General features: G+C 39.3%; 4 protein-coding genes across 9 annotated transcripts; 2 read left to right on the plus strand and 2 right to left on the minus strand.

Moving 5' to 3' along the window:
• Nucleotides 1-320: 320 nt before the first annotated feature.
• On the plus strand, nt 321-2765 carry LOC124199931 (beta-1,3-glucan-binding protein-like). 5 transcript variants are annotated; one of them, XM_046595991.1, is made up of 10 exons: nt 334-429; nt 500-708; nt 771-1017; nt 1086-1220; nt 1285-1412; nt 1478-1624; nt 1682-1727; nt 1796-2006; nt 2076-2155; nt 2230-2765. In XM_046595991.1, the coding sequence occupies exons 2-10, from the start codon at nt 681-683 to the stop codon at nt 2450-2452; spliced, it is 1245 nt and encodes a 414-aa protein (XP_046451947.1). In that variant the 5' UTR covers nt 334-429; nt 500-680; the 3' UTR covers nt 2453-2765. The 5 variants fall into 5 exon arrangements, with proteins under 5 accessions (XP_046451979.1, XP_046451963.1, XP_046451947.1 ...); XM_046595999.1 differs by having other exon boundaries at nt 774-1017; XM_046596015.1 differs by having other exon boundaries at nt 335-429; nt 500-655; nt 774-1017.
• Nucleotides 2766-4170: 1405 nt separating this feature from the next.
• Nucleotides 4171-11490, plus strand: LOC124200009 (pancreatic triacylglycerol lipase-like). 2 transcript variants are annotated; one of them, XM_046596101.1, is made up of 12 exons: nt 4171-4402; nt 8970-9030; nt 9105-9256; nt 9335-9454; nt 9524-9670; nt 9746-9854; nt 9926-10033; nt 10098-10351; nt 10424-10556; nt 10637-10766; nt 10845-11048; nt 11115-11490. In XM_046596101.1, exons 3-12 carry the CDS (start codon nt 9191-9193, stop codon nt 11218-11220), a joined length of 1377 nt encoding a protein of 458 aa, XP_046452057.1. In that variant the 5' UTR covers nt 4171-4402; nt 8970-9030; nt 9105-9190; the 3' UTR covers nt 11221-11490. The 2 variants fall into 2 exon arrangements, with proteins under 2 accessions (XP_046452057.1, XP_046452048.1); XM_046596092.1 differs by lacking the exon at nt 4171-4402 and adding an exon at nt 8772-8898.
• LOC124200000 (pickpocket protein 28-like) lies at nt 4780-7283 on the minus strand. Its single transcript, XM_046596079.1, has 11 exons — nt 7081-7283; nt 6804-7013; nt 6560-6716; nt 6344-6501; nt 6165-6279; nt 6016-6089; nt 5746-5945; nt 5620-5679; nt 5368-5551; nt 5201-5292; nt 4780-5132 (listed from the first exon to the last, which is right to left on the minus strand). Exons 1-11 carry the CDS (start codon nt 7215-7217, stop codon nt 4924-4926), a joined length of 1596 nt encoding a protein of 531 aa, XP_046452035.1. The 5' UTR covers nt 7218-7283; the 3' UTR covers nt 4780-4923.
• A 138-nt stretch (nt 11491-11628) lies between the features above and the next one.
• LOC124199991 (sodium channel protein Nach-like) lies at nt 11629-14118 on the minus strand. Its single transcript, XM_046596068.1, has 11 exons — nt 13929-14118; nt 13631-13840; nt 13407-13563; nt 13190-13347; nt 13007-13121; nt 12877-12950; nt 12605-12804; nt 12488-12547; nt 12245-12419; nt 11995-12086; nt 11629-11930 (listed from the first exon to the last, which is right to left on the minus strand). The coding sequence occupies exons 1-11, from the start codon at nt 14069-14071 to the stop codon at nt 11629-11631; spliced, it is 1686 nt and encodes a 561-aa protein (XP_046452024.1). The 5' UTR covers nt 14072-14118.
• Between the last annotated feature and the right edge of the window lie 111 nt (nt 14119-14229).

Genomic DNA, 14229 nt, shown 5'->3' on the forward strand with positions numbered 1-14229 from the left:
TGCTCGTTAAATTAGCTGGAGATCAAACACTCCATGTTGCCTTTGATGCGGAACACGTCTCTGACTATAGGTTTTTGAAATGATAACATGCAGCGTAGGTTTAACTTAATTGGACCTGATTCCTATTTTAGTGTCCCGCATTCCGCTGCCCGCATTCTATGAATCTCTCAATCGTGGGGAAACTACCGATCCCCGTGTTTGTTTTTAATTGTGTGCTCCTCAGGTCTTTTTCACTTGTGCTGCTTGCAAATTCCAACAGAAAAAAGTGAAATAATTATCCTTCCGCGTTGGCGTTGGGTTAATCGACAATATAAATCCGCCGGAGGTTCAGTCACTTTCCGCTCACTCAACTGAACGTTTCAAAAGTGGATTTGTTATTCCTGATTTTGATTTTGGGATTCGAGCGTTGGACTGTAGCGGGCAAAACCGGTAAGCGAATTTTCTGTATTGAATTAACATAGCGAGTAACACGGTTAAGCAAAGGGCTTGGTTTTCCCAGAAAAACCATCGTGCACAAACTGTGGGATTCCTTAAAATTATGTGAAGAAATAAAAAGACATCCGCATTTCTCATCAAGTCCGGATTGAATTATATTTGGTAAACATAACATACCTTGAAAGGGGGTGTGGCATAACAGTTGGAGTTTCCTAAAAAGGTAACCCACGGTCACAATTAAATCAATGCCCAGTTTGCACACAATAGTCTACGGTCAGTCTAAGTAGAACTTTATTTTTAGTTCGATATCGCAATAATGGAACTATTTCTGTCAGTAGGAGTCGGGTTTAAACAAATGAAGGGAAATGAAGTAAAGACCTTTATTCCACTGGTAATGCTTGTTGTCTTGTTATTTATCCCCAAAACAACGGGTAACTTGGACGAATTTTATCGACTGCGAGGTCGACTCATCTTTCAAGAGGAATTTAACAGTTTGGATAAATCACGGTGGCAGCACGTCATCACCGCCTGGAGAGGAGGTAACAACGAATTTGAATACTACACAGATCGCCCTGAAAACAGGTACAAATGTTTCACTCAGTTATTATTGTAATCATTAATGTTAACGTGAATTTCGTTGAATCATTTAGTTATGTTCGCAATGGAGTTTTGTACATAAGGCCCACCCTGACGGCTGATCGTTTCGGAGAAGATTTCTTGTACAATGGCACGTTGGATATGTGGAAAGAAGGATGCAATGTGAATTACAACGGCGGATGTATCGCGTATGCAAGAATATTTTACTCATTCAATTATTCCTGTTTACGAAAATTTTCCCCATTTTATCAGGACGAGTGCAGAGGACATCATCAATCCCATTCAATCCGCCCGGATGCGCACTCTCAACTCGTTCAGCTTTACTTACGGCACGGTCGAGGTACGCGCTAAAATGCCCCGTGGCGATTGGATTTGGCCTGGTATGATACTATTTCGTCAGATAAATATATTTCAAACTAATTTAAAAAACAATTTTTCTTTAAAGCTATTTGGATGATGCCAACAGAAAACCGTTATGGAGCGTGGCCACGATCTGGGGAAATCGATATGATTGAAATACGCTCAAATGATAATTTAATTTGTCAAGACCGTCACATTGGAAACAAACTCATGGGCTCTACGCTCCATTTTGGTATTTATAATTCAATTATATCAACTAATAAATACAAATTAAATTTGTGCAAAACAGGTACTGATTCTAAACACAATATCTGGCGTCCAACTCACTACGAAGCGTAAATCAAATGCATAACTTAATTGCTTGTTTTTTTCGGCTCCAAGCTCATCTTTTGTAATCAATTAGGATTCTGGAAGAGGGCGATTTCGCATCAGATTTCCACACTTATGGATTGCAACGCCTGCCTCGATCCATACGTTTCTTTGTCGACGGAATCCTAATTGGTGAAGTAACCCCACCGAGAGGGGGTTTCTGGGAATTGGGGCAATTGGATCGAGATCCCGGTGGACCCAACATTTGGGGCGGTGGTAGTCCCATGACGCCGTTCGACGAACCGGTTAGTGCATTCATTTTACTTTCAAATATTAACGGGATCCTTAATTTGTCGCTCTTCTTGAGATTATAGTTTCATTTCATTCTGAACGTGGCGGTGGGCGGTAGCTACTTTCCGGAAGGATGCACTAACAAACCGTTTCCGAAGCCGTGGTAGGAATAGGCTAATTAAAATTGATGTCATCTTCTGAAAAATACTAAACTATCCTATCGGATTTATTGTATAGGACCTCTAAAGAAAAGCAACCAATGCGTTCGTTTTGGGAGAAACGACACGAATGGCTTCCAACATGGAGCAGACGCCGGAGAGGTGAAGAAGTAAGTAACGCGCTCCAGGTGGACTACATCCGTGTCTACGAATATGCCCCAACTAATTACATGCCGATTTATGATACAACTGATTGGCGCTGGTATTTGTGGGGCTTGGGCAGAAATCCGTTTTTCGGTTAAACGATGCTCAATTTTAGAAGTCGACTACCCATTCAAACCACCCATTGTTTTGCCAACATTTTTCCAAATTTAATTTTTCCAATATCTTTTTGCTTTAGTTGGTTCTCGATCTTGCATATGCGTTATCTATCTTTATTTCTGGACTAGTTAATATAAAGAATCTTCGGTGCTTATTTTCTCACGAACTACATGTGTTTAGTCTCTGGTGTACGTAGGTTTCATTTTCTCGCATTTTCTCTCTCAGTAAAAACAGCGATCTTTTACTTGTGTCCGGTTGTCGATGAATCTTCGAATAAAAGTCACTTAAAAATTTTTTTAAAAGTAAGTTCACGTTAAACTAAGGAATTTTAATCAAATAGGAAAAAATAAAACGGGAGGAGAAAGCAAATAGGTGCAAACTGACGGGATTATCCTTGGGAACGCCCTCAAATTGTAAGTATACGTATAAATTTTAAAGCTATTGAGGTGAGGTAACAAATTGACGGATTTCTATCCACATAACATAGCGGAACTGATTCTTCAACTGGAAGTAATTAAATTCTGTGAAAAAGTATTTAAACATATAAGCTCGCATATAAGCTAGAAGTTTTTAAACCTCGGAAGAAGGTGTGTAAATGGCAAATTTAACATGGTGAGTGGGAACCGGTGGCGCTAAAAACTAAAAAAATAATGCAATTGAATTTTTATTTTATCTTTCAAGTTCAAATGCAAAAATATCAACGCGCATTAACACTGTTAGAAGAAAGACTTTAATTTTCATTTCCTCGCATTAACTATATTTTTTTATATTTAGTGCTAATATTGGATATCACATGTCAGATATTTAGTTATTTGTTAGTTAGATATATTGCAGTTAAAATTAAATTATATAGAGGACCTGTGGTTGAATCGGATACGGGATCGTTCCACGAGCGGAGTGTTGAGTGGTCCCGAGTTCGAATCCCCGGAGGAACCAGAAGGTTCATTATTGTGAGGTACTAAGCAAATCGATAAACGTACGTCTTTCTTGTATATATATAGGTGAAGAATACTTGAAAAAAAAAAAAACAAGTATAGGAAATAGTAACAAGATGTCTCCCACTTAGATTTGGTCCTGGAGAATCGAAAGACAGCCGTTCTGTCCGTTACATTTCTGATGTCTTCCATAACCAACTTGATCAATGGTAAAGCCCATTTGGGATATCTGATGAGAACAAAGACTAGGTTCGCCAAGTGTAGTACGCTATTTATAACATAAACAGCTATCTCATCCATAATAGGTTGAATGATGAGGTTTCTTCCGCGGAGAAAAAATCTACTAGTCTAACTAATTCAAACAGATTGATGAAATGCGGGGCTTTAGTAGTTACCACGTGACCTATTACGATCAAGTTTCACAATATTCCTCTATTTTTATTTCGGGGTAGCGCTTTTTTTCGCTTTTTTTAAATCATTTTACGATTATTTCGGATTATTCAAATTTATTAATTTGATTTAACAGGCCTTTTCCTTCAAAAATTTTTTGAAGATTTATATTATCTTCCCGGAAACCGGTTTAGCTGTAATTGTAATTTGTGCTCTGTATTTGCACATAGAAATAAAAAAGAAATCTGGCATCGCGGCCATTTTGTAAAAAACTTAAAGTTTCCTATTTTGCATTTTTTGCTCCCCCTTCCCCCTGTGGCGAGTTTTTCCCCGCGAATCTACAGGGGGAACTTCAGTAGCTGATCGGGTGAGGTTGAATGAAGAACTCTCAATTTTGTGTGTCCATGACTATTGATCGTGCCAAAAGACTATTGTGTGCCAAACAATGAAACACGATTAATTCAAACAAAAGAACGATGATTTGAAAAGTGATGGCGTGACTGCAGGGCCTTCAACATCGAGACCGAATTTCCATCTGCAAGTACGTCAGGCGACATTTTCCATCTACAAGTACGTCAGGCGACATTGGGGTTCACCGCTTACCATGTATTGTAAGTCTTTTCTCTTTATTAGCACGTTTTATGTGAACGGTGGTCGAACAATTACCGAGCGTTCGTTTGAACAAAGTGTTCTTAATGGGTTGCTTGGGTTTAATTAAAGGAAGTAAAGATTAAGACTTGGCTTTCCTCGTGGCTTTCACGAGGCGCTCTTACGTACTAATCGCAGTCACTTCCTATTATTTCTTAGCAATTAATACGAGTATTGAAATTCAGTTTTTGAGGTTTTCTTTCCTCCCATCGAATGGCCATTTTATTTCCTTCGAAATAAAAATTCCATCTCTTGATTCTTGAGTCGTGTCCACAACCTATTTGCCAATCAATTTGAAAAAATGTGTTACCACTTTGATTAGAATATGTTTTCAGTTGGTTTCAAAATAGCTTGTATTAAACCGCAGCCCATTCCAATCATGAGAGTAGGCATGTAAAGGACTGTATGCGAAAGAACAATAGAAGGCGATTAGTTCTAGGAATGCTTGTTTGTTATTTTTATGATGGCAAGTTTTTCAGTTATGAGATTGAAATGTTTGTCCCGACTGTTGTTGTTGAAGCCCATTTGTTGGCAGGTGGGAGAGTGTTGCAATCTAGCGATTCGTCTCTGCTTCGGGATTTTGATTTTATCTTGGGGAAAAACCAGCGCAGGCAGAGGAAATAAAGTAGCTCAAAAACACTGATGAAGCTGAGGCCTAAACCTAGTCCCAAAAGTCCACCGGTGGCAGCTGTTGGCAAACCAAAAATGTTTCTGAATTTGTAATTGAAAAAAATGAATGGGATAAAATGGTCTTACAAATAAAATCTTCAACGCCAAAACGAATGTCAGTTTTGTATCGTACGCCAGTCTTATCTTTGTAGTAGACGTGAAGTACTGCGACATTTGATCTGTGGTAACAAGGGAGTGAAGGGACGTTTAAATTGAAACAGTAATTTAAATTTATTTATTTTTAATTGGGTTACTTGAAATATTCGTTGCTGTCTGCATTAGAACTGAGATTTCGTCCAGCCACTAGACGTTTAAAGGTGCGTGTTAAATTGAATCCCCTTCCGGGAAAAGACGAATACGAAATTTCTGGGTCGTACCACACATCTGTGCAAGGAGGAAGACAGTGGCAAATCTTATCCTCGTTTTGCCTTACGTCTTCTAAAATTTGAAAACAAATATTTCACTCTTGATTATTTTTCTTGTGTGTTGAGTCGACATTTAAATACCGTAAACATCAGAGATGCAAGAGTAGGAATCCAAGTTGCACAGCTTCGTTCCGATGTCGGCTAATGTAGAACAGATTTAAAAAAAAATTACAATCAGCTTTTTGTGTTTTTTGACCGGAAACTAACCTTTGAAAAAGTAAGGTCTGCATTTACATCGCTCTTGCATAAGTCGTGTGGCACACTCGATAGTACAAGCTGATCGACTGTAACGTGGGAAATATTTTAACTTTTGTTCGCCCTCCACTTGACATTGGCGTCGTGCTGGCGTTACATCTTTTGCCACTTCTTCCGTGTTGAATGTTGTTATTCCTTTGACTCCGACGAATCTAATGAATTCAAATTGCGTCATTTTTTTTTTCAATATTGAATTTGCGATTCTTTTGGAAGTATACGAACGTTTCAGTGCCAGGGCCAAGGACGAATCCACGATCAGCAACATCTGGAAATTCCTCTGACGTATGAATCAGTACCTGTTTGTCATTTTGCATACTTTTTTAATATTTTTTATTGACTACATGTTGAATGTTTCCATTACGGGATATTACCTTAAAACCATCAAATTTTCCGTTGGTCACACTATAATCTTCTATGTCAGCATCGATCACCAGGGCGAGTCCCATTCGGTATCCATTCCCGCTCACCCGAAGAGGTTCGTGATCGCTAATTAAACAAGATCCTGGTTATCCTCGACTTAAAGACAGGCTTATAATCTCTTCACACTTACGTTGATTCGATTTCTAACTCTGGATCGTTGTATTTTGCTCCGTTGAAAGTGCAACAAATGCCATCGTCCGTAGGAAGAAAAGAAAAGTACTCGAAACACGGCGCCGGAATACCGAGCCAGATACAGTCCATGACCATGTCTCGACAGGATGGCGCCGACTAAGTGGAGGAATAGTGTCTCGTAATTCAATTGCCAAGAAAATTAGTGTTGGGTTACTTTTTTGAGAACGTCGAACAAATCCGTAGATGAAATGTTTTGCGTCCGATAAAATTCGCTTAAATTTTCCAATTCCTTTTCGTTTTTAATCGCCCTGTCGAGCTTCGTCATGTACCTCAAGGTTTGCTGCATTTTATCGTAAGTGATGTTCTTGTATCTTTATAAAAGAAATTTTTCAAGGGAATAAATTAGGAAAACAGCCTCGGACGAGTCGTGAGTACATTTAGGGATGATTGAATACGACCTTGGGTCTTCCATGACTCGAAGTAACTTTGTCTTGGAGACCTTATTGACGTTGCATATGGTTACCGCTGGGAAGGGAATATTTTTTAGAGGATAACGGTTAGAATCAAGCGACATGAGAACGGGGGAATCTTCCCATTTCTTCCACATTTGCCAGCAATAATAGCCAGAGAAGAAAATTCCAGCCAGGAACACCAAAGTCCACATAACTCTGTAAATAAAAAATGTATTATAACGGGACAAATTTTTTAACGTTTGAAATCGATTCTGTTAAATACCTTTTCAACCAATGGCTTTTTTCTTCTGTGATGTATTTTAACCCGTGTAGAGAAGTGGAATCACAGAACTGCTTAAAGTACTTGCCTCCATTTTGGCACACCTTTCGGCTCTGAGTGGAGATCTTTCGGGACGACATTATTGACTTTCTCACTCCGCACTCGGACACTGTTGACTGTCGACTGAAAGTGTTTTACCGCATTGCTGGGAACATAGCGCCACATGCCCGTGACTAGGTATAGACACCGTTTGTTCGTTTTACCAGGGGCGCATTTCCTTCAGACGAATTTTATGACTTTGGTTCGTCCTTTTCCTTCACGCCACCTTTTTTAATGCGCACATCACGCAGCCTATATTGCCTTACTCCGTGGGGCAGGTTAAAAGGGTCTGGTCATATCTCTTTGAAGAAGAAATATTGAGAGTCAAGGAATCATGGCCACTGCCTCAGTGCTTTTTTAAAGTTATGCCGCCATACCTGGACAGCGTTTGAAGGTGAAACATGGGTTAATAGCTTGAAGCATGGAAATGTAAGCTGCAGACGTTGGGTATTTTCCAGTTGAGCAATGTGCCGAATCATCTTCAGGACGACCTTAAGATGCAGCAGTAACACACAGTCTTATACGGACCCATTTTAAATATCAAATTTTGTTGGCATTGAACCCAAAATAAACTTGGTGCGATCTTCATGGGAAGCAGGCTTGTTTTTAAAGTATATGAAGGTTCAGCAATCGCTGGGAGAACGACGGCGAAAGTAGAAGAATAGTTTTATGACGGCACGTAACATGACGTAAGTTTAGTTTTGTCGTTAAAAACTACAATGTTGCATCACCTGTAAACAGAGAATATGGAGTTCATTTCTTATTGAAGCCAACTGATTGTCTAACAGTTGCGGTGGAGGAAGTCGTTCAAAATGTGTTGGACTAATGACTCGTGCTCCACTGGCCCTATTCTCGGTTAACGTGTGTTACGGTAAAAAAATAAATAAACGCAATTTTCATACGATGAAAAAAGACAGTCAGACTTCCGACGTCCTGTGCTGCTCCACCCTTTCATTCCCTCAATCCGTTTTATTCTTGTTTTGCAGATATTCTTTGAAACACTTTTCGAATCCTTTGTTTCAAAGAATGAAAGAACCTCCTAACATAACTGCCACTTTTGAGTTTTAATAATTTGAGCATGCCGAGAAGAATCGTAAATTCATTTTATTGAAGCCAAATATTATTCAGTTTCGTAGCAACTGAATGGTATTTTCAATGTTTTATAGGCGTGGTTACCTATCCAATTGATTTATCATCAGTCCATATCCATATCACTTAGCAGCAGTAGTGAAACACATCCGGGTTAGTGAACTTGACACATCGTTTGTATCAATTTGTATGCAAACAAGCGAATCCTACTCATGTAGAGCATTAGGTAAAGGCGTAAAGGGTAAAGGATATTAAATATTCATGACTGTACAGGTGCTGAGAAACAACCAAAACGATTCGATAAACCCACGTATTCATAGAATATACAGTGTTTGTGAAGTAAGCGACGGTCATGAACTCTGGTGCCCAATTCCCTGAATTTATTGAAAACCCACATGCTTTTTCACTGTCAGCATATTGGGAATGGATTTCCGTAATCTCCGGGTTTATAAGTCTCCGATTTGGATGCTCTCATACATTCAATCGCATTCAATCTGCCACACTAGCGAGTTAGGGTACTTGATTATCCTGTGCGTGTTCTGTGATTTTGTTCGTCCGCTCGAAATGACGAAGATATCATTTTTCTCTGCTTGTGTTCCTCTTTTTATCGTGTTGGCGAACACCTCATCAGAGGTAAAAACAAAGAAATGAAATTTTAACGAAGTTTATAAATTTTTATTTCTTTTCCATTTGTGAATTCCCAGGTTGAAACTAATTCATTTGGAAAACAAAGTAGCGGTCTAAATATTTCGGCAAACGTTGTAGGCAAGAAGAACATAGCATTTGTTTTAAAAATTAGACAAGGTCGAATAATGTTTTTCCAATGGGTGGCTTGACAGATACAACTCCGGTCTGCTACGGAGAATTAGGATGTCTCGCTTTGAATCAGTCCTGGTACAATTCGTTGAATAGGCCGATTAACTTGATGCCAATGGCTAGGAATACAATCAATACGCATTTCACGTTATTCACCCGAGAGAAACCAATGCAAGTGAGAAACAAAATCTTTTCTTTTAATAAAATTGTTTGAACAACTTGACCGTTAGACATGCACTTGTTTCTTACGCAGGGGCTCAAAATTTCTGCCAAAAATACGACTGAAATTACTGCCGCTTCATTCAAAGCATCTCGACCAACAAAGTTTTATATTCACGGTTATCTTGCCGATGCATACGAAGCCCGCATCACTGTAAATATCAATTATAAAGTTTTCTTGCAGTCACATTTCAACTTGTGGATTGACGTTGTGTTATTTCAGACGCTAGTTGCAAGATTATTGGAAAATGGAGATTTCAATGTCATCGTTGTACATTGGGGAGCTGGAGCGTACACTACTTATGGTCAAGCAGTTGCAAACACACGGCTCGTTGGGCTAGAAATCGCGTTCCTTGTCAACACTATGATAGTAGGCATCAGAAAATGTATCAGCACAGGGTGGTTTTTATTTCCTTTTTTTTTTACTTGAAATTGATTGTGTTAGTCAAAACTTGGCGTGAAGGCTTCTGACGTCCATTTGATTGGACATAGCTTGGGATCGCACATAGCGGGATACGCAGGAGAAAAAATTCTTAATCTTGGTCGTATTTCAGGTTCGTTTTTTATTTCTTTTAATTTTGAATTGTCATTTTGTCTTACATGCTCTAAAATCGGCTCTGTAAAGGTTTGGATCCTGCCGGTCCATCTTTTCGCAGTATGCCTTCTTTTGTTCGTTTGGATCCATCTGACGCTCAGTTTGTTGAAGCCATTCACACTGATGGTGGTCTATTAGGTAAATCAAGAAACCTTGAATAGGCATTCAAACAGCGAAATCATTATCTTTTGTTGTCTCAAAGGCTTTGGACTTTCGGAGCCTGTGGGCCACCTTGACTTTTATCCTAACGGTGGAGAAGTACAACCTGGCTGTGAGCCATATCCTGCTAACTTTGTAGCTAGCATTTCTGCTCTGGCTGCATCCAACACCACTTTAACGGATATCGTCGCTTGCGGCCACATGCGAGTCATTTATTTGTATAGTGACTCGTTTCTCTCACGTAACAACTGCCAGACTGTAGCATATGAATGCTCCGACTATGACTCTTTCAACAAAGTAACACATCTTTTAATCCAGCATATGCTGGCATTATTAATCTTTATTCACATTTTTGTTTCGAAAAACAAGGGAGCCTGCACTTCTTGTGGATCTGACAATACCAAATGTGTCCCGTTCGGGTTACAGGCCTCTAGTTATCCCAGTCGCTCTCGGAGAAATGTCAAATTATTTTTCAGTACCGGCTCGAATGTTCCTTATTGTCGTAAGATAGGCATATTTTTTTTTTAAATCAAATTCAATTAAATATTTAACGCGGTAGGTTTTATCACGGATTTTATCCAGGAATGCATTACGCAGTTAACGTAAACCTGGCGAAGGCACAGGACGCTAAAATAAATGTAAATGGAAAATTTGAATTGTCTGTTGGTGGAGACAAAGGTGCCGTGTCAAACGTCCAGCTAATACAGTCAAAGTATAAAGAATTCAAATAACATTCTTGGATAGCTTATGAAAACTGAGAAAGCGCTAAATATTTTTTGTCGATCTACAGTACTGGCGCAAAGCTAGAACATGGGAAAAATTATCAGTACCTTTTTTCTATTGGAACTAATATTGGCAAGACGAGAAAAGTGAATCTCCGCTGGGATTATGTAGTTAACCCTTTGGACGCTTCAACGATTTGCGGTTCACTATGCAACAAAAAGCTTTATGTGAACAGCGTCACAATTTCATCGCTCAACAACTACCCAGAAACGTAATTTGCATGTTTTAAAATCTCCATCCTTTTGATGATCAAAGTCGTTCTTTTTTTGTACTTTAGAAATAGAATCGCAAACACTCTTAAAGCCTGTCCGTCATCCAGTCCTGGGATTATCGGATCTGGTTCCAGTTCCGATTTTTCCGTCGGTGGTACTTGCGCGAAGTAAATAAAAAAACAAACAAGCAAACAAACGGTTATGGTGTAACACAGTGAACATTTTTGTCTATCACGTTCTTTTGTGTTCTGGGAATTTTGGTTGCGGAAAGTAAGGCTATGGATGGTAATTAAAAAAAAAATACTAATTGAAATTGAATTAACGGCCTTGGGACGGTTTTGACGGACATTGACATGCGCTTGATTATTGGAAATTGACAATGAATATTTCTGATACTTGAAAACAAACGATTTCTTGAATATAATTTTATTTTCCGAGTCACACGTCGGATTTTCCTTTTACAGATTTCAATAAATTAAAGACGATGTGGTGCATAGATTATGAGAACATTCTTGCTTTGAAGGCGACGGTTTTTTGTTTGTTTTGTTTTTGCGTTGCCATTGGTGACGCCTTGCATAACTAATCTAGAGCAATCTCGACCATTTTAACATTTTCTGGCTTTGTTATCGCTTCTTCGAGCTGTGAATCGGAAAGGTTCAATGTAGAAGAATTTGGCGAGTTACTTGATGAATGTAGCGATCTGTTGTCTTTTTCCGAGCGATAAGAAAGTGGAAGAGGATCTTCCGTCGAGTTTTCACTTGACCTTTCCTGTGAGGAAGACAGTACAGGGACGTAGCATCTAAAGAACAGATAGTATAGCAACTCGACGGCACCAATGAAGCTCATGCCTAAGCCCAGGCTTAAGATACCGCCCACAGCCGCTGGAAAACGAACACAAATTAACCGAAATATTTTTAAAACGTTTTAAACTTTTAGCCTTCTTACAAATAAAGTCCTCGATTCCGTAGTGAATGTCGGTCTTGTATAGGAAACTTGTCTTCTCCTTGAAATAAACGTGTAGGACTGCCACGTTTGACCTAGAAGCAATAACGGAATGAGTTTTCGTTGACTCAACAAACCAGTGACACACATAACGAATTTTTCGGATTCCCGTATTGTTGCGTTACTGGTTTGTTTACCAACAAGACACTACTTTTTAACAAAACAAAAGCTATAGCCTAGCTTATGTATTAACTTGAAATACTGGAGATCAGGTTCTAGATTTAGTTTTTCTGCCAAACGAGTGAAGGTACGGGACGAATTAAAGCCTCGTCCTGGGAAGCTGGTTTGAGATATTTCTGGTTCGAACCACTGGTCATTGCACTGGGGCAAACACCCACACGTATTTATTCCGTTCCGCCGTATTTCCTCTATATAAAATTAAATCCATGCTACATTGTTTACCGATTAATGATGACTGTGCGAAATTATTTCCTACCATAAACCTCGGAGATGCAGGAATAATTTTCCACATCACATAGCGGAACTGATTCTTCAGCTGGAAGTTATTAAAATCTGTGAAAAAGTATTTAAAGAAAAGCTTTAAGTTTCTAACCTCGGAAGAAGTAAGGCCGACAGTTGCAAAGCTTCTGCATTTTCCGTGTGGTGCATTCGGCGACACAGGCCGACTGACTGTACCGTGTGAAGTAATTCAATTGTACTTCCCCGTCAACAACACAACCACGCTTCTTATGTGGCACTGTAGAGACCGCCTGATTAGAGATCACAGTGGAAATCCCTTTGAGTCCGGCGAACCTACCACCCCCATCAATGTAAAAAAGAAATATTCAAATAAATTGTAACAAGCTAAAATTTATAACACGGTACGTTTCGGTTCCAACACCCAGGGCAAAGCCGCGATCAGATATGTCCGGAAACTGTTCACCGTCGTGAACAAGTACCTGTTTTAGCAAACATAACATGAGAATTTTCTTTTTTGTGTTTCATTGTCAATTACCTTGAAGCCGTCAAACTTGCCGTTAGTTACACTGTAATCATTTACGTTAGCATCCAGTACTAAAGAGAGACCCATTCGGTATCCATTTCCATCGATTTGTAACGGCTGGTAATTTCTGAAAAAATGTTTCACTTGATTAGTTGCGTTCTTGACCGGTTATGTTGCGAATTTTAAGCGGGTTACCTGGATTGGATTCCCAGTTGCTGGTCGTTGTAGTAAGCTCCGTTGAAAGTGCAGCACATTCCATCATCAGTAGGACGGTAGGATAAATAATCGTTGCATTTATCTGGGATCCCTTGCCATATGCAGTCCATGACAAAATCCCGACAATGGGGTGCAGTCTATATTTAAATTAATTTCTATTGCGACAATTCTGCATTTGCGTTAACACTTGTGTTACCCTTTTAAGTAAATCGAACAAATCGGTTGCTGTTATGTTCTCCGATTTGTAGAAGCGACTCAAGACTCCTAAATCATGTTCTTTCTTTGTGGCTCGATCTAGTTTTGTCATGTACCTTAGCGTCCTTTGAATGGTAGCAAACGAAACATTCTTGTACCTTTTTAAGAAAATGTAAATGCATTCGACTTTATGGGATCAAGTTATAATTATCAATTGAATTATACCTTGGATCAAGGAGGGCGAAGCGTAATCTTTTCTCTGATATTTTGTTGACACTGCAAATAGTCACTGCCGGGAATGGGTTGTCATTGAGCGGGAATCTAGGGGATTCGAGCGACGTGAAAACGGACGAGTTTTCGTACTTGAGCCAAATTTTCCAACAGAAAAAGGAAGTGAAGAGGATTCCGCACAAACAAACGAAAATCCACATGATGCTATTGCGCAGAAAACTCGAGTAGATTAAAGAATTGAATCGACAACGTCTCACTGATGTATAAATCAAATTCAAAGAATAACACTAACCGTTCAAACCACGAAACCCCGTCTTGCGTAATGAATTTCAGTCCATGAATCGACGAGTTATTGGAGAAGTGTTTGAAAAAACGACCGCTGATTCGGTAGCGTGTTTTGTTCCGGGTTTCTGATTTATCCGGGAAATCCAACATCTTCTTGTGACTTGCTACTGTCAACTGTTGTCTTTCAATGTGCAAAAGCCAACTATTATAGGGCAGCAGTATATAGCTGTGGTTGACATCCTGTTGTGTTCGTCTTGTCTTCTTGATGGTCGAAATGCCAGTTTAAGAAAAACTCGTTTTCCGTCCTT

The sequence above is a fragment of the Daphnia pulex genome, chromosome 1 (assembly GCF_021134715.1).
Source record: "Daphnia pulex isolate KAP4 chromosome 1, ASM2113471v1".
Taxonomy (NCBI): Eukaryota; Metazoa; Arthropoda; class Branchiopoda; order Diplostraca; family Daphniidae; genus Daphnia; species Daphnia pulex.